Source organism: Limanda limanda, chromosome 2, assembly GCF_963576545.1.
Source record: "Limanda limanda chromosome 2, fLimLim1.1, whole genome shotgun sequence".
Taxonomy (NCBI): Eukaryota; Metazoa; Chordata; class Actinopteri; order Pleuronectiformes; family Pleuronectidae; genus Limanda; species Limanda limanda.
The window spans coordinates 19758635-19786417 of NC_083637.1; the positions used below are offsets into that span (position 1 = coordinate 19758635).

Genomic DNA, 27783 nt, shown 5'->3' on the forward strand with positions numbered 1-27783 from the left:
TCGAGGTTAAAACAGTTGTGGCTCCCACAGCAGGGGCATTCAGGATCTGCAGACATCATGATCAATATTTACATTTATGTAAGGCATTGTCTCTTACATGTCAGCTGTAGATTTCTGTACCGATGCAAAGTTTGTCTAATTTCATTGTCTCTGATCTACCTTCAAACCTGATCACTAATGTCAATGATGTGCTCTGGGCCAAGGCCATGGCAGTATGAAGGATCAGACCCAAACATCCCACACAAACACACAACACAAAAGTTTCCATTGTCTCTTTTTATTCAAAAGGGCCACACGCACCCTTTTCATATCTTCAAGAACATCGCTTTAAACTGAACACAAACTGAAAACACTGCATTACCTAGTAAAAATAAATTACTGAGGAATGTAACAAAAAACAGTCAAGGAAAAGTGCAGCAATCATAGTTGCACTATAGGAGACGTGTCTATGACGCCACTTAATGCTCTGGGTTTATTGAATTATTCCAACCCTGCTGTAAGCAAAACAAAGTTAAAACAGTTCAGAGTAAACATGAATAACAATAATAATAATATTAGTCATACTGTAAGATTTCAAGACTAAACAAAAATCATGTTGGTTCCCATTTATTGTGCTCATATAATATCTACTGTGGAAAAGGTGGCGGCATTGGGTAGGGCATCATGGGTGGTGGAGGTGCAGCCTGCTGGGCCTGTGGTGGTGGGGCCTGAGAATTGAACGGGAATGGCGGGTGGTTCATTCCATTCGGAGCAGCCCTCTGCATGGCCCCGAACTGAGGGGGGCCCTGAAAGCTTTGGCTACCAAAGGCACCCACCTGGTTTGTCGGATTACCGAAATTACCCTGTCCGTTGCTGTTGCTATAATTGCTGTTGCCATAGCTGCCACTAGAGTTACCACTGTTGCCTCCATAGGCGCCACCATTTTGGGCCTTGCCGCCACCGAAGGTACTCTTCGGCCCACTGCCAAACCCTCTATCGCTTTCCCTATCCCTGTAGCTGCCACCGCCAAAATTGCTCCTCCCACCCCCATACCTATCGCGACGGTCATCCTTGTAGCCACCTCTTCCCCCCCTTCCACGACCTGGAAGAGATGAAGACAAGAAAGGGAAATGAAGAGAGGGGAGTGGGTTCAGACAATTAATACAGTGAAAAAACAAGATGGCAGCAATATCCTGGAAAAGCTGGTAAGAGCAGGCTGCACTTTGAAAACTGCAACAGGTACATCCCATTCATCTATGTATTATTAGTGAGTTCTGCTGCCCATTTTCTATAAACAATTTGGACTGTTTAATTCTTATTTGATCACATGCTTTGAAAACTTGTCTCTATGCACTAGATGCCGACAAAACATAATGTAGTGGGTAGGTGTGATGATCTTGGGGTTGTATGATATTCTTTACTTATGATCAACAAATAATTCCAACATGCTTATTAATTAATGCCAATGTCTATCAGCTGTTACCTCCTCTGTCCTCTGCCATCTGGATCAGCTTGGGGTTAATGGCCTGGTTAGCCTCGCGGAGCACAGCGATCAGGTCGCTGGCTTGTTTCATGTTGTTGGGGGTGAAGAAGGTGTATGCTGTGCCCGTTTTTTGACTGCGGGCTGTGCGTCCAATGCGGTGGATATAATCCTCGGAGGAGTTAGGGTAGTCATAATTGATGACAAATTTCACATCCTCCACATCTGTGAAAGTGTTGCAGTGTGGCAAAACAAAACATGGAGGCCACACAGGATTTTGCACACCACAACAGCCAGATCAGAGGGACAAGTTAGCAACTGTGATGGCCGGGGGAAAAAAGGTCATTAGGCTGCGGAGGAAACATGTTAAGACAACACAATATTGTGTATACATCTATTCCATGGGAATACTACTGTGGGAAGAGAGAAACGAAGCACACTCCAATTGCTTACCATAATCAAAAAGATCCAAAAGACATTCACTCTCCCCTTTCTTACCAAGGGAGACAAAAAATGATTTAAGTCTTACCATAAAGGAGTATGCATTCACTAGTCCTTTCCCAATGCAGCGAAATCCCCCACAAATTGTCAAGTGACATCCAGGAGCTTCTATGCAGTTGGGCCACGATATGCACTGGGACGTCCTCATTTGCCAATATTGGACCATTGACTGGTACATTTTTGCAGGTCCATTTTTCCCAGTACACTCTCAAAAGAAGCTTGATATTTAAGGCCGCACTGCATGTCTTGCCAAGACAAAATAGACCAGGTTCTAATTTGAACAGGGGCCCCTTGAGAAAAAAAAAAAAGAAAAAAGGAAAGGCCCAACCATTGAACCCAGTGGGACCCCTCAGCGAGCACGGAACAATTTCCCCTACACCCTTCATCAGTCTCATCAAGGCAAGATCTTCCAAGAAGCCAGTGTTCACTTGAGAAAATGTCTCTCGTTGGCAGGTCTCGACATGACTATAAAACGCAGGCGAGGGAGGATCTTTGGTTTGAGCTGTCTCATTCTCTTTTACCTCTCACTAGGTGTTCCCACTATCCCCTACACACATGTGCCAGGTCTCATCAATTTTCAGACACAATATTTCAAACTGCTCTCTCCATTTCAAGGAATCCAGCACTTTGACGGGAAAAGAAAACAACTGAAATCTTAAAGAGAGGCTCACAAGCACCCGTGCTTTGTGATACGAGCTCCGAAAGGTAACAATTGTTCCAAATCTCAAACCAGTGACTTGCAATACAGCGATCTCTAACACAACTTCATGCAAGGCAAAAGTCACACCATTAAGCATATCTTTTTTTTTTACATTTGAGTTGGAAACAGCTGGATGGCAATTGTCAGGTGAAATCCATGGATAGAGAACAGATGTGTGTGTATTTCAACCATAGATCAGAGACAAAGGCTTAGCCACACAGCCTTTTGAAGATCACTGGCACACAAGAGCTTTCGCCTCTCTAGGCCCACTGGGTGGCAAGCCAGTTGAGCACTTCCAATATGTCATCCTTCTCCCTCTCGAGGCCTGGGACTTGTCATGCCTAGCGCCTGCCACAAAGACTCCACCCTAAGGTGAGAAAAACTCAGAAAATGCATAGAGAAGTTAAAGAAAGCAAAACCACTTTCTTTAAAATAAGTGTGACACTGATAAGGACGTGATGCTACGCAATAGCATACTGACCTAGGCCGCGGGAGGCCACATCCGTAGCAATGAGGATGGGAGCTTTGCCATATCTGAACTCTGAGGGTAGAGAGACAGTACATATTTTTTATAGATAAATTACAGGGCACCCTGTGAAGCTGAATCCTGTCGATATTCTTAAAATGTTACTGGCTTCTCACCATTAAGGACCCAGTCCCTCTCCTGCTGGCTCTTGTCACCATGAATTCCCATTCCTGGCCAACTGTGACAGAAAAATTGTCACAGTGGGTTTGTGTTCAATGGCCAACAAGTAGGAGCAATGAGAACTTTACAGATTAAAAAAAGAACAAACATCCATTGAACGGATAGGTGTGGAGATCCTTACCCGTCTCGTCTCATCCTCCTGGTGAGCTCATCACAACGCCTTTTGGTCTCCACAAAGATGATGGTCTTGTTCTCCTTTTCACTCATGATCTCCTCCAGCAGACGGAGCAGTCTAACAGAGTACAACCGAGTGTTAGGCCAAACCTATTCTCATCACATTGATTTAATTGATCTACTAACGCTAAAATTGTTGATCTACTAACACTAAAAGATAACTACTGACTTGTCCTCCTTCTCCATGTCATTGCAAACATCAACGATCTGCAGGATGTTGTGATTAGCACTGAGCTGAAGTGCTCCAATATTAATCTGGACATAATCCTTCAGGAAGTCCTCAGCCAGCTGGCGTACTTCCTTGGGCCAGGTGGCACTCCACATCAGAGTCTGGCGGTCTGGCTGGTTAGGAAAAGAGAAAGGACTTACAGTGTCAGCAGAAAGGCTTTTGTAGCAAGAGTATTGACAACCAAATCCTGTGTGACAATCTTATTTCACATCCTTTTCCAAAATGTTAATTGTGGCAGGTAAAAAAAAAAATCTACGTACCCGGATTTGTTCAACTATCTTGCGGATTTGAGGTTCAAATCCCATGTCCAGCATTCGGTCAGCTTCATCCAGCACCAGATAGGTGCAACGACGCAAATTTGTCTTACTACACTCCAGGAAGTCAATGAGCCGACCTGGGGTAGCGATGCAAATCTCAACACCTTTAAAAACAGAACAAGCAAAAAACAATAATTCTGTTTAGCTGTAGATAAAACAACATTGATACAGATACTAACTCAACTAACAGTTTTTCAAAAAAAATTGATAACATATATGCAATACTAAAGAAATTCCAAATGAATTTAGTAATATGATAATACAGAACGTACCCCTCTCAAGGTCTCTGATCTGGGGTCCTTTGGGTGCACCACCGTAGATGCAGGTTGTCTTGAGACGGGAGGCCCGGCCGTATTCAGCAGCCACTTGTTGCACCTGCTGAGCCAGCTCACGGGTTGGTGCCAGCACTAAGCACTGGAGGAAGAGGAATAACATTAATATATATATGGGTGGATGACATGACGCATGATTTTTCTGTAATTAAGTGTGAATATTTATTTAGATGCATTTAAGCACTTAAAGGGACTCTCACCTTTGTTGCATTTGAGAATTACAGCACATTCAAATCATCCCGCCTTCCTCCAATGCCCCACCCCCTCGTTCCCATCCGCGGTGTTTTATTTAAGAAACTTTATTTACACCAGCAGACTTACAACCTACTGCCTCCGCTCACGCACGTGAGTTTTTGTTTACCAAAGCAATGGATTCGGATTCAGAAGCACCGGTAAGTTATATACATTTACATTCACATGCCTTGATGACGCGGGCCCGAATGCGCCACAAGAAGCAGACGGAAAACCTGCATGTCCATGCAGCAAACAGACAGGTCTGTCGGCCAATAAGGTCCTTCGGTCCGAAGAATTTTATTGGTTGAAGTTTTCACTAAATATTATGAGAGTGAAATAATTGTTTGTTTTTACTCCTGGTGGGTCTGCCTTGCATTTTAGAGTGTCATTACCTTATTAATACCAATTTAACCTTATCCAAAAAAAGTGTAAAAATGCAAAAAAGGTGAGAGTCCCTTTAAACAACACATGGATGTGATGCATATTATGGTACTTTGTTTTAAGCTTATGATTTTGTATGAAATATCTGTCATGTTTTGATTATATTTTAAGGTGAATACGCAAAATGTCCTGCGCTGTGACCGTAACATAGGTGAAGCATTAAACTTACATATTAACAAAATAAACCAGAAATATCTGGAGCAGGTAATAACTGCCTTGGCATTATATTGTATATAATTACTTTATTAATATTAGGTTTTAATATGCACAAAACTAGAATATTAGTATTTACAGCAAAATAACTTTCGTAACACAAATAATGTCCTGTGGCGTGACATGGAAAATCAGATTTTTGAAACGGCAGTTACATGGACAACTATAGGGGCCCTTAGTTTATCCCACTACCAGGAAGCCCCCCAGATGTTGGAATGTACTGTGTATGTTGAAAGGTGACTGTTAACCTCTGATTAATTTCATAAATTTCACTCTTTGTCAGACAATGAATGTGTCATTTTTTGAGAGTCCTGTAGTGTGACGGCTGTAGTTAAAAATTTGTTACAAAAAAAAAAATTGTACAAATTTTGTAACTTTTTTTTATTTTTATTTTTTAATTAAACAAATTAAGGTTAAACTGTGTTATTATTCAGTAAGCATAATAGCTAAGGTCAGTCTTGTATAGCAATGACTCAAAATGGCCACAAGGATGACGGCCCGTCACACCACAATGAAATTATACAAAAAATCCACTGAATACTAGCAGTTTAAAAAAATTCAGCATTTGAACATTATAATTATAAATAAAAAAATACTGTTTCACCCTTATTTGTCAACTACCCATATATGTATATTAAAACATACATATTGTACTACATATTTGTAGCAGCATGTGATGTGTGTCTCTCAACTTATGTAAAACAAAACATTCTTCCAGGCCAGAAGCAAAAATACCCATTAGAACTGGACAAGCAAGTATTGCTTGCTTAAGCTGCACCCTTATACAGTATGCCCTGATCGTAGGCAGTTTAACAGCTTTCTCACAGAAGGTAGCAAAACCTGCCTGCTGTTGCCATAATACTACGGTACCGATAAGAAAATGTTGTCCACCAAGAGGAAATACTTCTTGCAACCAAATGAAACAAAGAATCTAGACAAACAGTAGCACTGGATTCTGATTTAGTATTTGCAGAATATCCCTTTTTAAGCACAAGGTGGAACTTTTACCATTTACAGGGCAATATATTTAGTAGTGTGGGCATATTGCTGAGTATCAGCTTGGCCTTCAGTTGTAAATTTGTAATAGCTTTAAAATGTTTTGACCATTGAAAAATAGGGAAATAATTGAATAATGAATGAATCAATATCTGTCCATATCATCCTGTGCTAATCACAAACTACAACATAATGTATTGATATGTACTTACAATAGGTCCATCTCCATGCTCCAAGAATGCCTGATGCTGGATGTGCACAATTGCAGGCAGGAGGTACTATTAAAAAAAGAAACAAACAAGACTGAGTTCTAGATGCAACTTGAATTTATAACACAAAACATTGCACCAGTGTTTTCCAAAACCAAGGAGTTCCTGCCGAGCAGGGTCGATTTTCAAGTTGCAAAGGTATGTGAATCTGTTAAAACCTCACTACCCTGATAAAAAAAAATATGGCCAAATCCACAGCACACATGACTACCAAATTAACAGTACTGTCCAATAAAGGACTGCTTTCTCAGAGCAAGGTTTGCATATAGCAAAGTTGCATTATGTCTCAAAGACTTTGGGATACAAACAAGAGATGACACAAATTTATCTTGTCTGTGCCGAGCAGAAAGTGTTTGGAAAATTATAAAGGAGAAAAAAAAATTCACTTACTGCAAGGGTTTTTCCAGATCCAGTCTGAGCGATGCCAACCATGTCTTTGCCACCAAGGGCAACTGGCCACCCCTGAGACTGAATAGAGGTTGGTTCAGTCCAGTTTTGTTTGGCGATAACATCCATGACATAGCCTCGAAAAATAAAATAGAAGTCCAGTTAAATATTATGTGAAGTGTTTTCACCGTTCATTCATTCTTATGAGGTTGCAACACTTGACATTTTAAGGCACTTCCAGTCTTTATAAAAAACAAAACATAAAAAAAATAAATAGATTTTAACAAACCCAATGTATGCATTTAAAACAAGTTTTTAAATAATTCTTGAATTTCCAATGATGCCATCAATTATTTGTCACTGACCATTTATATATTTTGGTAAAAAGGACTTTTGGGAGCATGGGTTTTTACTCACTTGGAAATGCAGCTTCGTGGAATTTCATAATTGGTTTGGGGCACTCTCTGCCTTTGACCGTAACTTCTTTAGTTCTTCGGTACAGGTCAACCTCTAGCTGAAGCGGGAAGAAAAAAAAACAACAGATGTCAACACACATTGAGTAAGAAAAGAGTGCACTGGCAAACGTCTGTTATAGATAATCTCATACATATATAACATCATTAGTATAGTAAGTCTAACAAATTAAACTGTGGGGAGCCATTCTTACAACTGGTCTGCGGGTGACATCCGGGTGCTCCTGGTAGAAGTTCTTCTGAAACTTGGGAAGCTCGTCAAGGTTCCAGTGCTTCTTCCGCAGCCTCTCACCAGGGTTGCCAAATTTTCCTGGAGGAGGTCCACCTCTGTTGCCTCCTCCACCACCACCACCACCAAAACGAGGGGGTCCACCACCATACCTTGTGCATGAGAAAAGAGCATGCCAGATAAAGCACAGATGGAGCTTTGCACCAATGCACTACTTAAAAAGGCCAGTGAACTAGTCATGGGTAGTTCTACTAGGAGTTGAAGTGCATGGCCTCAGGTAAACTGGAATTATTGTTAGTTAGACGCAATACTGAATCCCTGGAGTGTCCTTTCCTCACTTGCTTCATTCAACTACTCAAATCCTCTCTTCCCCGTTTCATAGCATAATGACAACAAATCTTCAGCCTTGAGGCCAAACGTGGAAGTGAAGAATAAACAACTAAAATACAAACATTGAGCATTTCTGGCAACTCTGAACACATTTGAAAAAGAAAAAAGAAAAAAGAAGCCTGGCTGGACGTGATCTAATTCAAAAAGTGCCCGTCAACAACAGAGCTGATACACAGGTGCAGTCACGGCAAACATCAAACTGTCATTTCACTGGAACCCGTTTGACGTGACGGGCTTAAGGCAACAACAACAACAACAACAACAACAACAACAACAACAACAACAACAACCCTGGGCTGCCGAGCTGTCCCAGTGCCGACGGGGGGGGGGGAAGCCAGAGACACGACTGCGTCACACGGGCAGACAACAAGTCGGCTGCCGAGCAAAGCGCACAGACGCGTCGTTAGCTGCCATTTTACCTCCAACCGACCGGGGACAGGAAAATATTTGCAAATACGTCGTGTCACCTCAGGGCCGCCGGACCGGACTAGAACGAGCTTCGGATTCATTTTTATCAACCTGGGCGGTTAAATAACAGCTGCTGGCGGGTCAGGTGTCTGGTTGAACACAGCCGTGACAGCGACGCCGCTAGCTCAGCTGCTAACCCATGCTAACGTTCAGAAACACGGAGCTGACAGCCGACTTACCCTCTGTCTCTGCCGCGATCTCTGTCTGAAAACCCGGGCATTGTGTAGCAGGCTACCGTTGGCAAAAAAACAAAGAACCTTCGTTTGTCTGTGACACTGTCGCCGAACAACAAACCAGGAGATTAATCTACGAGCTGCGGCTTGGCACAGGGAAAATAAAAATAAAATGCCGGCAGATAAGAGTCAGTTTGCAGAGACGGATGTGACGTCAGAGGAGGCGGCTCACCTTGGTATCATTGCGCCTCAGATCGCGGCATTCGTCCCACGTCGTAGTACTATTTAACGTCCGTGTACGGATGGTCTACGTTCAAACAGTGATTCAAGTTCGAATATTAATGGGAACAATTAGATTTCATTGTGTGAAAAAATTAATGATAATAACACACGTATTTGTAAAGCACCTTTTAAAACACAATTGCATGGTTCTTTACACATTCAAAAAACTGTTTGATTTAATTAAAAAATAATCAATCTTCACTTTGAGGATCACACATTAATAGAGCACAGATACTGAAATTAAAGTTGTTACAGATGAGAAAATAGTGAAAAACAAGATCAAATAAAAAAAAAGATTACACGGTGACATCAGAACGAGGAGAAAGCACACGTTTTCCAAAGTTTAACAAAACAGATTCCTTTTACCTTAAAAACCTGTGTGTGTTGCTTCAGATTTTATTAAGATGTTCATACCAAACAGCAAATTATTCGTAAACCCAACAGCAATGTTCACAGCAGAAGACGATCCTCAGTGTCTGGTGTCAAAGCTGTGTGTTTTCTACTCTCAACCATCCACACTGAGAACCTCTATTATTTCTGTGCATTCAGAAGCAAAGGAAAAACATTCAGGTGAACTAAACTCAGCCACTAAGGATGTTTAACAAGCAAAATTGTAGTAGATTAACATATTTTGTAGGTATATAGGGTTGCACTGTAATTACCAGGTATAAAGCAACGTAACAGTAACAACGTCTAGTTGGGTAATTGGTTAATAATCAGGTAGGCTACATTTATTCATACAGTGCGTCAAATGTTCTTATTTCCGACTTAACACAATTAACAGTATTTCAACCCAGTAAATGATTCTTTCTATGAACACTCATATTGACAATGTCTATCTTCACCTTGTGACTTTTCTGTCATTACACATTTTTCATTTGGCTTCCAAAAAATGTGTGTGACGATGATTTTACAATGGAGGTGTCGGGTTATTTATCTCTTACATTTTTTTAAATGGTAATTTCCGTGTACAATACCACAAAAAATGAGGAGATAAAAAATCAGAGTGAAAACATGCATAGTACAAAAGCTGCGCCACATCAGACATTACATTCTTTGCAGCTGATACAGACACCATGGTAACATGAGAAGTTCAGAACAGATGATGTAAAAAATAAGTTCACTGATTCATAATTAATAATGACTGATTACTATTTAAACATTCAGCTAAACTCAAGACTCCTGAAAAACCTTGTATTTTGATCTAATGTGGATGTTGCATAAAACATTTGCTTTTGTTGACAATGTACAGAAGTCATTATTTAAAAAAAGTCTACTGAAGGAAACATAAAACACTTAATTACTATTTAATTTAATCCTAACCACACATACTGCTCTTTAGGAGGATACCTAATATGATTTGACACAAAAAGAAATAAAAAAAACAATATATTTTAAAACACAACTATAATATGTACTGTTCTGTGGTCACTGTCATTGCACCCACTCAGTCCTCGTCTTCTGTCCCAGGGACATTCGGAAGAAGCAGTCTTCTACATTTCCAAAGTTTTTGCTTTCTGCCTGTATCAGAGATAGGAGACATTTGAATGAGCCTTCATATTTCACACTAGAATTTCAGTTTTCTAAACTCCTAGGAGCTAGACCAGCTAGTTTCTTACCGTTAAATGAAAAATGTTTACATTTACGATGAAGAGAGGTACAAGATAAGGAGATCCTCTCTTACAACAATTATTGGCTATATATGCATGGAAGCTTTAGCTGAAAGCATGTGACAAAACTAAATTATAGGTGGAATCAATTTGGAATAGAATAACATAAACTGGCACTTTACGCAGATGATGTGACGATGTTTCTCACAAATATCAAGACATCACTACTGTCGTTAATGGAAGAAACAGAAATATAAATTTTATATAAATAAAACAGAAGCCATGATTATAGGATAACAAATGGATAAGAGGATTTAAGAGAAAATTCAACTGTAAATGAGTATGTACAAAACTGAAATAGCTGGGGATTATGATTCCCCAAAAATGTTTGGAATTAATTATTTAAGAGTGATTGATCAGGTTAACAAATGGAAGCTGCAAATCTATCCATCTTCGAAAACATCTCATCAATCAAAATGACTATACTTTCCAGATTTCTGGGGGGTTACCTGGTTAGATTCTGGTGAGTGTTCACTGACAAAGAGATGGATTCTTTTGAGAATATCTCATAAAAGTATATACCCCAAAACATCTAAAAACACCTTAGATACTGGCAAAAAGAAGTCATCAAATAAAAACTGATAAAGGACATGCAGAATATGCACCTGTTATTGAAATATGTAAAGGAAAATTATCATAGAAAACCAAAAAATACCATATGCTCATTGAGTTGGATGTTTAAGAGAACTCTGAATTTAAAAGTAGAGAATAATATGTTAAGCAAACTTACTACTGGAGATAATTAGTTAGAATTTTGAGAACCAAAGCACTGAAACAAATAACCAAAGTGTGGAAAACAAACAAATCCCCTGATAAAATAAAATGGAAAATTATGGTTCAAAAAGTGCAACAGTGAAGAAAGTTACTCACAAAGTGAGAAATACGTAAGATGTATTTGAGAAAAGATGGAATATAATAACTGCAATGAATATTTGCAGATTGTACAAGATATGTTCTATCAATGATCAAAATCAGTATACATAATCAATATACACATCTAGTGTGTGAAATGTGCAATATCCAATCTGTATGTCATGTATCTATAAACCCCCTTGCACCTCCTTTTTAAAAAAAATTATATACTTTTGTGATGTTTATGGTAAATCCTTATCATTCTTTATTAATAATAATGAAACTAATAATAATTCTAATTATTCCATATTGTTTTTATTTAAAAAATATATATTATGTACTGTAATTATAGAAGCAGATAATCTGCATCTATAAGTTTAGAAATAAATAAATGCAAAATGTTGCTCTTATGCACAAAAGCAAGACATGTTCAATGGACATTCAGTGCTCATAATATACTCAGTATAATAACTGAGTAAGGTGATGAAATATAAATGGCGAAATTTCACTCACGACAAAACCTCCACAGTGCATCTCTCTCTCTGCTCAGGATGGTGTTGTTGGCTGTTAGTTGTTCTATCGTTTTCCTGAGATCAGGTTGAACTGCTGCTAGCTGGTCTCTCTCTGTGTCAAGGTAAACAACAAAACAGCATCTGAACATCCGCCATGCCCTCATATTATTGCAGTCTTTCTATCATCAATAACTTGTGATGCTCTAATCTTTCTGTGGTTCTTCTTATAGTCACAAAACTGATCTGAGCAACTCACTTTGAACTCCAATAACAATGATACCAGCCAGGAGGAGAAGACACACTGCAGCCAGAAATATCGAAACCCTGATGTGACGACTCTTTCCCGAGCTTTCACTGATCATGGACACTTTTTTCAAAAACACATATTTTAGGATACTCGAACCCATTAAAAAAAGATTCAATTCATGAAATACTTGTAACTGTAGATGTATATTCAGAGGATATAATATCACACATCAAACCAATCTCCACAGAAATGTCAACATGTTGATTTTGAACATACAAATACAAATCTGAGAATTGATCTTAAAATCTGTGTCATCTCTGGTGTGTTTTCACACACACTTGCTGCTCATACTTGCTCGTTGCTGAGCCTCTGCAGGTCCTGGTGTATCCTCTACCCAGGGATTTTCGTACACTCTCAGGCTCTCCGCGCTGACATAGATATCCACTTTATTCTCTTTGACGTCCTGAGCAAAGCGAACCTTCTTGATGATGTCCGGATCAGCGTACACATGCTCCGACATGACGGCTATCTCAGAATCAAACACCCAAATTTAATATATGTTAGTAGTTGTGTCTGTTTTCTGAAAGAGACTGGACACAGATGACAGCGTGAAAAAGAAGAACAGCAGAAAAACGGGAAGTCAAAGCTCAGCACGGATTGGGCATCTGCTTGTTCCCTCTAAATCCACCTGATCAACACTGAAAGCTGACATTTGATTTGCAGTCATACATGTTATAGCCGCGGTTCAGTGCCAAGGCTCGATTAATAAAATTATTGTAATTTTAAACATTCATATTTCCCACCCATCATTTTCTTTTCAAAATGCTTATTTTAAGTTACAGCAAATTCACCACAATTTTATGGCAAACATTGTGGTGCATTCTCTACCCATACAGATCTATTTTAACAATTATGAGCTCATGGGTGTGTTTTGGGCATAACTTGCAATAAACCAATCAGAGAACCATCTCCCATTTCCTTTATTATTTATTTATTTAACTTTTATTGATAATTCAAAGACTCAATACAAAGTCCCACAAGACTGGTCCAGTGCATAGAAGGATTACAGTACCGATATAATATCAAAAACAAATTGAAGACAACACAGAAAACTGTTAATTTCTTGGTACCTAGATTCAGCTCCTGCACTTCAGATCAAAGTTTTTCCAAAGTCACAGTTTACAGGGAAAATTTACAGGGTATTTTCTTGCCAGCATTAAAAGTGATTCAAGTGCACTTGCACCTTGACGGCTTGCAATCATAAGGACTGGGAGCAAGATTCAGGTCTTCCTGCAGCCTCAAGATACCATACGATAAAACAATATTGACAATGAAAGATTACTGAAATATTCAACCTCAGAAGTTTAATGGAAGAAATACAGCACAGTGAGGCACTCATTTGTTTGCACTAAAGGTGAATGTGCACTTTATTACTGTTATTTTACATCAGTCCAGGATTGTAACAACATTTTTTATTTCACTCAAGTATTTTCTCACAGAGGAAGTCATTTTTAGTGTCGCAATGTATATCATTCCAAGTTTCTAAGCTTCCAAAGGATTGAAGTTGAGCACAGTTTTCAGATGGCCAATAATTATCCGGCAGCCCTTCTCCCCAATACCTGGAGATGAACAAGAACTGCTCATCAAAACATGTATGCTGTTATTTTGAAATTAAAGATCAATACTGATGACATCAGTGCATTATATATCCAATGCACATTATTAAAGGAAATTTGAATATAGAAATAAGCAGAGAACACTTAAGTTTCATTTGAGATTTAAAATGTACATGTTTCCTACCAATTTACAGTATAAAGCACAACATCTTGTTTTTTATTCAATATTAAGATGTAAGTCCTTAAATGCTATGTTTTCAGAGCTGCAGTATGACGCCTGGGCTTTGATTTAAACAGATGAATGAAGCCGACAATGTTCTGACATGCATATTGATGGTTACCACAGATATGGACAATAAAAAAATGTCTTACGTTTTCATTGCCACCGATCCATTCATCCATTTCCAGACCCCTTCCTCTTCCTCATCAGTCAGACCAATCCAGACGTTCATGCGGAGTGAGCTGATAAAATTCTAGATCAAGAAATATTATATTAAATAATGTTTTGGTCATTTTTACCTCCACCAAGGAGGGTATGTTTCCCCCCCCCATCCGTTTGTTTGTTGGGTTTGCCAACCGGTTTGTGGACTGTTAATATTTGTTTTGTACGGTTAGGGTTAGGGTTTAACCAGATCAGTTCGCTAAATAACCTGATCCAGAACAGGGGGCCGATCTAGGTTTTTCTGTAACTTTGTGAGTTTTCCCTGAATTAAATCCAAACAACAATCGTGTGAATTTGTCATTTCAGTAGGGGACTGCTTGGCCCTGGTGGAGGTATCTGCTCTACTGAGTGCCAGTCTAGTTTTTCAGCTAAGGCCCAACAAGCTGAACCAAACATCGCACACTCATTAGTTCCTTAAATGTGCCTGATTTTCTTTTCATCAAGACCCTTAATTATTACCTGGGAAATGGTGAAAATGGTGAAATATAGCTAAGCTGGGACACTCTAATAAAACATAGCCATTGTTTACTATAGTAACACCTGTGCTTTAATATGACAAGTTAAAATGTCTGCTGTATGTGTCATGTTGTAATATGATTAAGCGTGGACGAGATTAAAAATACTTCTATTACTGTATTTACAGGTTTCAATCATAGGCTGTATATAAAGAAGCATTTCAATGCCTCATTTGCATGTTTCTACTTCTCCATTCCCTTTTCAGGCATTTGGGGAAGAGTAAAATTGTTTTACCACACTAATCATTTAAAATCTTTCACCATTTAAAAGGCCAAAATAACAACAGTATTCAGTCATTGAAAATTGAATCAAGAGAAATTATTTCAATCACCTGCTCCTGTTTGCTAGATATGATCACCAGGTGAGCTTTCAGATCTTCACAGAAGCTCTTGCTCTCTCTTACCAATTTTTTCTCGATTTGGAAATTAAATAACAACTGTTGCCAAACCTTATCCAGTAGTCAGGACAGCATGAGCGCTCTGTTAAACAACACAAAATAACACGTTTCAGTCACAACACACCATGTAATTCCATGACAAGACAAAGATAAAACACTTCACAGAGCATCAAGCAAATTGACTTATCACACACTTTCATACAAAAGGCTCTCAATTTCTTAAAACAGGAAACTAATTCAAGGAATAGTTTGGGGTTTTGGAAATATGCCAACATGCTTTAATTCAGAGAGTAAGATGAGACTATTGATTCCGCTGTAATACCTAATACCACAGACTGCTTAAAGATGGATGACGTGTCTCCACTACCTCACTTCCATCCTGGATACAAACATTGCCATTTTGCACATTTGGAGCAAGAGGCTCCATTTCATGCTGTTTATATAACTATAATTGACTTTTAAGGGAGCTCTCATCCGTCCGTCTTTATAAACAGTCTATGCCTCATATTAGCTGCTGGTTGGCGTAGTTAAGCATAAATACTATATATTATAATTGACTTATATTACTTATGTAATATTTCATCTAAGGATCCAGATATGACATAAATATTGCATAAGCCTTGTGGATTGTGGTCCAAATGCTCACTGTGCAATTTTGACTTTTATTTACTACCAGTTGCGGTAAGATTATAATGTGAAAATATGGTGCAACAAGTTTGTTGGATCAGCATAACTCAATGTTTAGATGGTTATCTCAAAAGATAGCGTTAACGCTGTGATATCCAGGAACAGGAGTCCTCCTTTGTCACTTGTTACATCTTGATCAGTTTGATTCTGTCCCTCTCCTTATCACGCAGAAGATTGATGATCATTTTGTTGTTCTTAAAGGGTATAAATTGACCGTAGTGGAGAATGTGAGTGTAAATGGTTGTTTCTCCCTGAATTTTGACCCTATACTACCCTACCTACATGTCCTGGTTGTCAGCCTCCTCTTACCCAATGTCAGCCAGAAATGTCTCAAAGGCCCAATCTTGGGATTTAAAGAATTGATCACAGTTTGTGATGGTTGCCTGGCAACTGCTTCCAACAATTACACTTGAATTTTTGTATAAATCAAACAAACACCGTGCAACTTTTTAATCTTAGAGATTTGGCTGAATTAGTGGTGGAATTGCCTTTCATTTCTTTATTCTTTGTGCAATATCAAAACCAGCTATGGGCTCCAGTTTTGTATTTACCATCTATACATGAGAGTGGTATCAATCCTATCACATAATTATAAGTACAAAACTGAATGAGTATACTTGAAAAAAGGCCAAATAAATCTTTTAACCAAAAGCATTATGCATATTTTCACTTGCCTTGCTGCTGTTTTAATTCGTCTATCTCTGTAGTGAGGTTGCTTTCAATGGCCTTCAAATGATCAATGTCCTTCTCTAGCTGGTTTGTCTTCTGGGTCAGGTTGTCATTGAGGCTTTTCATGTCACCATAACTTGTCTGTAGTTCATCTCTCGCTCTGGTTAGATCGGCATTGAGGCCTTTGTCTTGAATCACTGCCACAGCAAGGGTCCAACATGTGAATGATAAAAACTCACTAAGACATATTTGAGTAATTTACTACAGCCATTGGTTTGAATAGATTTGTTTTGAAAACTTACAAAGGACAGCCAGGACAACGACTCCGGCCAGGAAGAGAAGACACAGTAGCAGCAGAAACATTGTGGCAGGTCTGAGATGATTCCTCCATCCTGAAGGTACATTGACCGAAATGGCTGAGAGCACAAACAAACACCTGATGAGATGCACTTCTCCCCAATTCCTGCTCCTAGCTGTAGATGTATATTCAGAGGATATAATATCACACATCAAACCAATCTCCACAGAAATGTCAACATGTTGATTTTGAACATACAAATACAAATCTGAGAATCGATCTTAAAATCTATGTCATCTCTGGTGTGTTTTCACACACACTTGCTGCTCATACTTGCTCGTTGCTGAGGCTCTGCAGGTCCTGGTGTATCCTCTACCCAGGGATTTTCGTACACTCTCAGGCTCTCCGCGCTGACATTGATATCCATTATATTCTCCTTGATGTCCTGAGCAAAGCAAACCTTGTTGATGATGTCCGGATCAGCGTACACATGCTCCGACATGACGCCTATCACACATCAAACACCCAAATTGAATATATTTTAGTAGTTGTGTCTGTTTTCTGAAAGAGACTGGACACTGATGACAGCGTGAAAAGAAGAAGAGCAGAAAAAACGGGAAGTCAAAGCTCAGCACCGTTTGGGCATCTGCTTGTTCCCTCTAAATCCACCTGATTACCAGTGAACGCTAACATTTGATTTGCAGTCTAACATGTTATTGCCGCGGTTCAGTGCCACGGCTCGATTACCTTTCCCACTTTGAATTTAACCTTAAAATTAATGTAATTTTAAACATTCATGTTTTCCACCCATCATTTTCTTTTCAAAATGCTTATTTTAACAGTTACAGCAAATCCACCACAATTTTATGGCAAACATTGTGGTGCGTTCCCTACCCATAAAGCTCTATTTAACAATCTGAGCTCACGGGTGTGTTTTGGGCATAACTTGCAATAAACCAATCAGAGAACCATCTTCCATTTCCTTTATTATTTATTTATTTAACTTTTATTGATATTTCATAGAGTCAATACAAAGTCCCACAAGACTGGTCCAGTGCATAGAAGGAGGTACAGTACCGACATAATATCAAAACAAATTGAAGACAACACAGAGAACTGTTAATTTCTTGGTACGTAGATTCAGCTCCTGCACTTCAGATCAAAGTTTTTCCAACGTCACAGTTTCAAAAATCAAAGGGAAATTTAAAGGGTCTTTCTTGCCAGCATCAAAAGGGATTCAAGTGCACTTGCACCTGGACGGCTTGCTATCATAAGGACTGGAAGCAAGATTCAGGTCTTCCTGCAGCCTCAAGATACCATACGATAAAACAATATTGAAAATGAAAGATTACTGAAATATTCAACCTCAAAAGTTTAATGGAAGAAATACAGCACAGGGAGGCACTCATTTGTTTGCACTAAAGGTGAATGTGCACTTTATTACTGTTATTTTACATCGGTCCAGGATTGTAACAACGTTTTTTATTTCACTCAAGTATTTTCTCACAGAGGGCGTAATTTTTAGTGTCGCATCCTATATCATTCCAGCTTTCTAAGCTTCCAAAGTCTCCAAGTGTAGCACAGTTTTCTGAGTCTCCATAATTATCCGGCTGCCCTTCTCCCCAATACCTGGAGATGAACAAAAACTGCTTAGCAAAACATGTATGCTGTTATTTTGAAATTAAAGATCAATACTGATGACATCAGTGCATTATATATCCATAGCACATTATTAAAGGAAATTTGAATATAGAAATACACAGAGAACACTTAAGTTTCATTTGAGATTTAAAATGTACATGTTTCCTACCAATTTACAGTATAAAGCACAACATCTTGTTTTTTATTCAATATTTAGATGTAAGTCCGTAAATGCTTTGTTTTCAGAGCTGCAGTATGACGGCTGGGCTTTGATTTAAACAGATGAATGAAGCCGACAATGTTCTGACATGCATATTGATGGTTACCACAGATATGGACAATAAAAAAATGTCTTACGTTTTCATTGCCACCGATTCATTCACCCATTTCCAGACCCCTTCCTCCTCCTCATCAGTCACACCAATCCAGAAGATCCCGTGGAATGAGAAGGTAAAAATCTAGATCAAGAAATATTAGGAAATAATGATTTTGGTAATTTTTACCTCCACCAAGGAGGGTATGTTTCCCCCCCCATCCGTTTGTTTGTTGGGTTTGCCAACCGGTTTGTTGACTGTTAATTTGTGTTGTGTAGGGTTAGGGTTTAAACAGACCAGTTTGCTAAATAAGATTTTTCTTTAACTTTGTGAGTTTTCCCTGAATTAAATCCAAACAACAATCGTGTGAATTTGGTGTTTCAATAGGGGACTGCTGGGCCCAAGTGGAGGTATCTGCTCTACTGAGTGCCAGTCTAGTTTTTCAGCTAAGGCCCAACAAGCTGCACCAAACTTCGCACGCTCATAAGTTCCTTAAATGTGCCTGATTTTCTTTTCATCAAGACCCATTACTTATTGCCTGGGAAATGGTGAAAATGGTGAAATATAACTAAGCTGGGACACCTGAATAAAACATAGCCATTGTTTACTATAGTAACACCTGTGCTTTAAAATTGTGATATGATTAAGCGTGGAAGAGATTAAAAATACTTCTATTACTGTATTTACAGGTTTCAATCATAGACTGTATATACAGAAGCATTTCAATGCTTCATTTGCATGTGTCTACTTCTCCTTCCCCTTTTCAGGCATTTGGGGAAGAGTACAATTGTTTTACCACACTGATCATTTAAAATCTTTCACCATTTAAAGGCCAAAATAACAACAGTATTCAGTCATTGAAAATTGAATCAAGAGAAATTATTTCAATCACCTGCTCCTGTTCGCTAGATATGATCACCAGCTGAGCACTCAGATCTTCACAGAAGCTCTTGCTCTCTTTCCATTTTTTTTTCGATTTGGAAAGGAAATAACAACTGTTGCCAAACCTTATCCAGTAAGGACTGCATGAGCGCTCTGTTAAACAACACAAAATAACACATTTCAGTCACAACACACCATGTAATTCCGTGACAAGACAAAGATAAAACACTTCACAGAGCATCAAGCAAATAGACTTTTCACACACTTTCATACAAAAGGCTCTCAATTTCTTAAAACAGAAAACTTATTCAAGGAATAGTTTGGGGTTTTGGAAAATATGCTAATATGCTTTAATTCAGAGAGTAAGATGAGACTATTGATTCCGCTGTAATACCTAATACCACAGACTGCTTAAAGATGGATGACGTGTCTCCACTACCTCACTTCCATCCTGGATACAAACGCTGCCATTTTGCACATTTGGAGCAAGAGGCTCCATTTCATGCTGTTTATATAACTATAATTGACTTTTAAGGGAGCTCTCATCCGTCCATCTTTATATACAGTCTATGCCTCATATTAGCTGCTGGTTGGCAAGTTAAGCATAAATACTTTATACATTATAATTGACTTATATTACTTAATATAATATATATAAAATATAATATTTCATCTAAGGATCCAGATATTACATACAAATTGCATAAGCCTTGTGGATTGTGGTCCAAATGCTCACTGTGCAATTTTGACTTTTATTTACTACCAGTTGTGGTAAGATTATAATGTGAAAATATGGTGCAACAAGTTTGTTGGATCAGCATAACTCAATGTTTAGATGGTTATATCATTTTTGATTCTGTCCCTCTCCTTATCCTGCGGATGATTGGTGATCATTTTGTTGTACTTAAAGAATATAAATTGACCGTAGTGGAGAATGTGAGTGTAAATGGTTGTTTCTCTCTGTCTTTTGTCCCTACGATACCCTACCTACATGTCCTGGTTGTCAGCCTCCTCTTGCCCAATGTCAGCTAGAATTGTCTCAAAGGCCCAATCTTGGGATTTTAAGAATTGATCACAGTTTTCTGATGGTTGCCTGGCAACTGCTACCAGCAAAGGAAGGGTCCACCATGCTTTTGCACATGAATTTTGTATAAATCAAACAAACACTGTGTAACTTTTTAATTTAAGAGATTTGGCTGAATTAGAGGTAGATTTGCCTTTCATGTCTTTATTCTTTGTGCAATATGAAAACCAGCTACGGACTCCAGCTTTGTATTTACCATCTATACATGATAGTGGTATCAATCCTATCACCCAATTCTTGGCATAACACTGAATGAGTATACTTGAAAAAATGCCAAATAATCTTTTAACCAAAAGCATTATGCATATTTTCACTTGCCTTGCTGCTGTTTTAATTCGTCTATCTCTGTAGTGAGGTTGCTTTCAACGGCCTTCAAATGAGAATTTTCTTTCTCCAGCTGGTCTGTCTTCTGGGTCAGGTTGTCATTGAGGCTTTTCATGTCACCATTACTTGTCTGTAGTTCATCTCTCGCTCTGGTTAGGTCGGCAATGAGGCCTTTGTCTTGAATCACTGCCACAGCAAGGGTCCAACTTGTGAATGATTAAAGCTCACTAATACATATTTGGGTAATTTACTACAGCCATTGGTTTGAATAGATTTGTTTTGAAAACTTACAAAGGACAACCAGGACAACGACTCCGGCCAGGAAGAGAAGGCACAGGAGCAGCAGAAACATTGCGGCAGGTCTGAGAAGATTCCTCCCTCCTGAAGGTACATTGACTGAAATGGCTGAGGGCACAAACAAACACCTGATGAGCATTTATTTTAAAACAGGGAGTGAAATCTTTCATTGGCAAGTTTGTGGTTGGCGAGCTGAAAGCGAATATAAAAAACTAGAAATACCATACTGTGGTTCTACGCCTCCCTCAACCAGTGCAATTACCATCAATATACATTTGTTTACAGATTAATTTAACGTCACCCTGACATTTACCTGTGACCCCTGACATCTTAGAATTCCCCAAAGGTGTTCCTATGAGATATTAAAATCATAAGTCAAGAAATTTGTTTGTGGAGGTCACAGGGACCTTGACCCATGACCATCCATGAGTCCAAGTGAATTGTGCCAGGTGCATTATTGAAAGTTATACGTGAGAGTACTCAGTTACCCAATGTATAAAAATGGGTGGCTAAAATTAACCCTGTTTTTAGGTCCATAATTGAAAAACAAAAAGCGTTGACACAATGCAAATAAAATGGTCATGTATTGTGTGTATTTATGTCGTACCTACAAGACAGGCAGGGACAGACAGACGGATTGGTACCTTTCTGTGGCTCCTCAGTGGTGCTGTCCTGAAGTTCTAGCGGCGTACTCCCCTGTTGCAAGTAGTTGTCATAAATGTTCACATCGTCTGTGATTTCGTAGACATCTGCATTACCGTCTGCCTTCTCCCCTGTCTGAAATCTCACTTTTTTGGAGAGGTCTGGCATGGCATAGATATCCTCAGACATTTCTGCGTAATTTGATCACTACACTCTACCTGAGTTAGATGTCTCTTGTGCTAGGAACAAGTGCGTAAATGACATGCATGTGATACTGAAGCTCTGTATGTTTTATAGAAATAGGGAAGTTATGACAGACATGTGCTGAAATAGGATGTTGACTGCTGGTTCATACCCAAATTATGGACATTCTTTACACACAGGGACACTCTAATACAGGGGTTTATTTTAGAGCAGTGCTTAACTGTTTGGTCTCTTAACAAATACATAACATTGACTATATAAAGCAAAGCCAGAGGATCAAAATAATCATTGGAATGTCAAATGTACAAAATGTCATGGCGATCCATCCAATATCTATATAATTTGTCTGTAGGTGTTTATGATTATCAAGGCTTCATTGCTTAGTATTTTTCTGATATGGATCAAATGGGAAACAACAGAGAATCCAAATGGTTGTATTTATTATTGGCAATCTGCTCTCTGCTGGGCAACAATAAATCCAATGCATCACTTTTGGTGTCATTACAACAATTGTTAAAAAAATGTACTCCGGTGTTGAAGCCTAATAATTTCTAACAATGACAGATTCACATCTAATTTTAAAAAAAGTAGAAAGGCACTAGGAGAGCTTATTCCTCTGCTTTGGTTGATTGGCCAACATGTTGCATACACCTGTTGCAACAGGCTGCTGCGTGTACACAGAAATGTTCTGCAATCTGCTCACAGTAAACTCTCAGTTACAGTACAGTAAATTAATAAATATCACCCCAGCCCCTAAAAATACTTATCTTGATTCATGTGCCTAATTCCAAGCCTTTCACACCGTCATGCTAAAACCAAAATGGCCCTCACAAAGATAGAAATACACTCACACACAATTTATATATATAGCAACAAACATATATACCACCCCCCCCCCCCACACACACACACACACACGGGATGAATGAACATATTAACTGTTTATCTTCAGTCAAGAGCCATTTTCAGAGGCAAACAATTTGAAACACAGCAAGTCATGTGTGATTATTTCATAATATGTATGTATTTTTTAAATCAGGTACAGTACAACCACATCAATGCCAATTAAAACATAAGGAAGCCAGTGTAAGCCAAGTACAAATTGTCTATTGTTGCTTAAATATTTATTTGAATGTGAATATATATGTTCTTCTGTGTGTAAGAGCATATTAATTTATTCACATGTATAGACACATAATATAATGTTCTTCATCGGGACAGGGGGACAAAGATCTGTCTCACACAACCAGAAATTCTTCTCTTGACAAGGGGCTTCTCTATCTATCTATCTATCTATCTATCTATCTATCTATCTATCTATCTATCTATCTATCTATCTTTCTATCTATCTATCTATCTATCTATCTATCTATCTATCAATGAAATATCCAGGAACAGTTCATCAAAGGCAGTGTAAACGCTTTTTCACAATGACATAATCAATTGTTACAAACATCTGACATCCAGCAGAAATAGTGAGGGTTATTGTAAAGGCCTCACTCTTTGGTCAGTGCAGATCCATCAATCCATCTGAATTCCCCATTCGTTCGATGCAGACCAATCCAGTACCCGGCAAGACAACGGTTCAGATGGCCCAAGAATATCTATTGAGAATAATATAATACAAAATGGAACTTAAGCTACTTTCAGACCTGAACTGAACTCTGGACACTCTCAAATGTCAGAGTCAGTTGCTACATCCATTTCCTGATGTTTGTCCTGACAGCTCTCTGAAAAAATATCCGGAGAATGTCAGAGTGAGCCCATGTGAGAAGGAAAATGTTGTGTCGTGTGGGCGTGTAAATGACAGTTCTAACACGCAATGGACACAAAAAATACAAATATCTCAGGGTGAAAAGGCAGTGCCATTAACGTAGAAGACACCGACGAAGATGTCAAATTGGAAAGACGACAAGTTACGAGAGCTTTTGGCGATTAAGGGCAGATGCCTGTGTTACAAAAACATGTGATTTCCACATTGGGAGTCTACACATCCTGTCCCGCCTCCTGCTGCTGTACCCAGACGCCACCCCTTGCATGGTTGTTCTGGACATTTTTCTGATATTGAGAATGCATCTGACCTGGATGATCTCCTACTGTGTTCTTCATATGTTAGAGGCAAACTCAAAAACATTTCTAAAATAGACCTTTAACATCAAGAATGTCACACACACACACACACACACACACCGATTCACCATACATTACCAGTTCCTGTTCACTGTTGATCACCGCCAGGTCAGCTCCATTGCTCTTACAGTAGTTTCTGCTTTCCTCCCATGTCAATTGGTATCCGGACTGAAAGTAACATCTTGAGTTCCTCTCAATCCAGCCTGTCACTGTTGAGAGGACGCACAACCACTCTCATCTGGAAGATAAAATAAAGAAATGCACAATAGATGCAAAAACTCTATTGACTTGAGAATTATGAATAGAACATAACTACAGCTGTGCATTTATCTGCTAAAATTCATATCTAGAACTATAAACATAAACCACTGAGTGTATATAAGGATGAACAACATGACAGATCCCCTAGTGAAATCAAACCGTCGTGGCCGGCTGCAGTATAGCTCATGAACCCTTTCTCCTCTTATCAGGTGGTAAATGGACAAAAAATGTATTTCTGCTACAGGGAGGAAGTGGAGACGAATCATTGTCCATCTTTAGATGAAATCTATGATATAAACTTAACTAACAATTTCTCATATAAGGCCTTATAAACCCCAAACGCTAAAATTCATTAAAATATTCACAATTTCATTTTTAAATGGCATAGGTAGTTTTCAACAGAAAAATAGTTCGAAGACTTATCAACCTGATCTGCTTTCCTCACCCCTTATCTTCCATTTCAGTTGGTCCCTCTCCTCCTCCAGCTTACTTATAATCAGGTCCGTCTCTCTAGTCAGGGCATTGAAGCGGTCTTGTAAGCTGTTGAAACCACTGGGCGTCTTTCTCTTACAGTCATCTACCACATCCGTCTTCTTGCTTTGGTTGGTAGTTGTGTTGCAGACAAAGGGATCTGATACCTGGCCAGAGTTCGCTGATTGAAATGAAACAGACCATTTTCATTAGATATAATTTAATAGAAGAAAACATTTGTGACAGAACTTTTTACATAAACATATCAAATTCAAGCTATAAACTGCATTAATGGGGCACAAATACTCTATATGACTATGAGTTGGGGTCTGGTCATCGATTTTGCGGATTTTGTTTTCCAATAAGGTAGTCGAGGGTTGAGGGGTTCTGGGTCCATGTTTTGTTCTTTTTATCCAGGCCACCACAGAATTACATTTTTCTGTGTTGCAGATAATGGGTTGAGTTAAGTGTAATTCCTTGCATCATCTGTCCCGGGCCCTTAATTGCACCACAGTATGGCGTCATTTTCAATTACAGTTTTGTCTGTGCAACAGTCCTCGGAAATCTTAGATGACACAATGCCATGGTTATGAAATGCATATTCAAAGGAAAGAAACCATATACTCACACGAAAGGCGCAGAGAAATGTTGAGAACAGCTTGTACGATGCACAGCACACCGAAGCTGAGTAACAGCAGCTGAGGGATTCGTCTCTCTGCAAAATCAAATGAAAGTAAATAAAAGTCTGTGACCCCGATGGCAGCATGTTGTTGTTATTGTTGTTGTTGTTTCACAGATGTAAAGATGGACTTCTGCTCTATAAAAATGTATATTTTAACATGTTAACGTGCAAATGTTTGCTTCAAGGATAAATTAGTTTAACCTGACTTTTGCATCATCAGACGCAATATTGTACTTAGTTAGAACAGGTGAAGCCCAGTGTCTGTGCTGGGTTTTATTGAACGAGGAGCAGATGTCATTTTTCAAACATATAAGTTTTTGGCAAATTTCCACAAAAATACAATAATAAATATTATGTTAGCTTTTAAAAAGACAAGTGAGGTGATATCATTGCTTACTTCATGTGCTGTGATAAATAAATGGCCTACTTCAAAAAGACATATAAAATTAAAAAACATATATATATATATATATATATATATATAGATATATAATAAGATGCTGCGTTATTACCTGTTTGATTTGTATTGCTGCTGCTTTTCTGTCCATGTCTCGGTTGCTCATTAATATAGTCCGGCACCTCTGTGGATGTTGCCATTGCGAACGCCCTTGTTGTTAGTAGAATGTTAAGTTCAGGTCTGATCGGCATATCTTCTTTTGGTTCCTCATAGGATTGGCCTAATGCCCAAGATTCAGATGAGTCACAGATAAAACGATGTGTACATGAAACGAGACTCACACTAAAAATCTGTTAAAAAATTGAGGCATAAACTGTTTTATTCTCTTCTTGGGGAGTTTAAAGCATTAACTCAAACACTTAAATTCACAGCATTTCTTTATCTTCCTTTCACCTTTGCAATCATCCTAAATCGGCAGTATAAATCTCAAATTTTCTCCAAAAATCACTTTTATTTATCTAAGGAAAAAAAAGAATTGAAAGGGTCAAAACAAATGTCGCTATTGGTGATTACAGATTTACACATTTTAAGAGAGGTTTTGTTGGTTAGTGACACATTGTGTAATGTGGAATGTGTGAGTACATCTGCGAAAACACTTACCACACGGTGGTGTTGTGTTTACCACAGATGCTGGGACTTAAAGGTTCAGTGTGTAAGGTTTAGGTGAAAGGACTCTAATGGAAGAAATTGAATATAAAATAATCCTAGTGATGTTTTCACTAAATTGTATGAATTGTTGTTTTCTTAACTCTACTATGGGCCCTTTATATTTATATAAGTTATACTAAGATCAGGAGTGGGTCCTCTCAAAGTTGTCCAGACTGAACAACCTAAACACCTTTTGAGTTTTTATGACAACTGAAGGCTGCCACCTATTCTCTTTCATGTTTTGAAGGGAAGGGTGAGGTGAGGGGTATTTAGCCGCAACATGCAACTTCACCACTAGATGTCACTAAATTATATAGACCAGACCTTTAAGTTCATTTTTCATGTATCTGCTCTTTTCTTAAGTAGTATTCTGTATTATTCTAGTAGAAAACAAAACAGACCATTGGATTAGGGAATAGGCTACAAAGTACTTGTACTTTTAATACTTATTTTTATTCAATTGTTATGTATTATATTTAGAACAAAGTACTTGCTTTAATTTACTCAAGTAGAAAAGTTAATATGTTACTTTTACATTTACTTAAGTAAAATGTTGCATGACTTTATACAGTGCATGATGTAAAACATAGTAAATAGATTTTAAATTTGAAAGTGATCCAATTTGCAGGCAAGAAGATGTAGCTGGAGCAGTGACTAAAATTATACGTTGTTGAAAACAGGAACAGAAACTGTTTGCGTAATTAGTCTTCAGAAGAAGAATAATTAACATCACCATTGTCAGGCCCCTGTGTAAAGTCTGGTGATGGTTTCCCATAAGGAGCGATTTGAGATTACTAAGGAGCCTGATTCGTCTGCCAAAGGTCTCGCCTCAATGAGCCACACTAGTGGAGATGGAACAGTGACTCC

General features: G+C 38.5%; 3 protein-coding genes across 3 annotated transcripts; all 3 read right to left on the minus strand.

The window, feature by feature from the left end:
- Nucleotides 1-261: 261 nt before the first annotated feature.
- Nucleotides 262-8888, minus strand: LOC133019822 (probable ATP-dependent RNA helicase DDX5). Its single transcript, XM_061086396.1, has 13 exons — nucleotides 8698-8888; nucleotides 7626-7812; nucleotides 7376-7472; nucleotides 6962-7095; nucleotides 6515-6580; nucleotides 4359-4500; nucleotides 4030-4190; nucleotides 3710-3882; nucleotides 3488-3598; nucleotides 3303-3364; nucleotides 3142-3201; nucleotides 1463-1684; nucleotides 262-1081 (listed from the first exon to the last, which is right to left on the minus strand). Exons 1-13 carry the CDS (start codon nucleotides 8736-8738, stop codon nucleotides 627-629), a joined length of 1911 nt encoding a protein of 636 aa, XP_060942379.1. The 5' UTR covers nucleotides 8739-8888; the 3' UTR covers nucleotides 262-626.
- Nucleotides 8889-12582: 3694 nt separating this feature from the next.
- LOC133018604 (C-type lectin domain family 4 member A-like) lies at nucleotides 12583-17381 on the minus strand. The gene is given in 6 exon segments (XM_061085010.1): nucleotides 12583-12783; nucleotides 15160-15228; nucleotides 15231-15307; nucleotides 16587-16778; nucleotides 16884-16997; nucleotides 17213-17381. Coding segments are annotated over 6 exon segments (822 nt in total).
- A 958-nt stretch (nucleotides 17382-18339) lies between these two features.
- Nucleotides 18340-22252, minus strand: LOC133015513 (CD209 antigen-like protein E). Its single transcript, XM_061082739.1, has 6 exons — nucleotides 22066-22252; nucleotides 21416-21529; nucleotides 21119-21310; nucleotides 19727-19869; nucleotides 18878-18978; nucleotides 18340-18508 (listed from the first exon to the last, which is right to left on the minus strand). The coding sequence occupies exons 1-6, from the start codon at nucleotides 22250-22252 to the stop codon at nucleotides 18367-18369; spliced, it is 879 nt and encodes a 292-aa protein (XP_060938722.1). The 3' UTR covers nucleotides 18340-18366.
- Nucleotides 22253-27783: the final 5531 nt, after the last annotated feature.

Bases quoted from the DNA above. Each gene is read 5' to 3' on its own strand.
- LOC133019822 (XM_061086396.1), bottom strand. From the start codon at position 8,738: ATGCCCGGGTTTTCAGACAGAGATCGCGGCAGAGACAGAGG. The intron at 4,501-6,514 runs GTAAGTACATAT...CTCTTCCTCCAG, and splicing joins AGCATGGAGATGGACCTATT to TGCTTAGTGCTGGCACCAAC. The intron at 3,365-3,487 runs GTAAGGATCTCC...TTTCTGTCACAG, and splicing joins AGGAGGATGAGACGAGACGG to TTGGCCAGGAATGGGAATTC.
- LOC133015513 (XM_061082739.1), bottom strand. From the start codon at position 22,252: ATGTCTGAGGATATCTATGCCATGCCAGACCTCTCCAAAAAAGTGAGA. The intron at 18,979-19,726 runs GTGATTGAAATA...TTCTTGATCTAG, and splicing joins TATCTAGCGAACAGGAGCAG to ATTTTTACCTTCTCATTCCA. The intron at 18,509-18,877 runs GTAAGACATTTT...GTTCATCTCCAG, and splicing joins GAATCGGTGGCAATGAAAAC to GTATTGGGGAGAAGGGCAGC.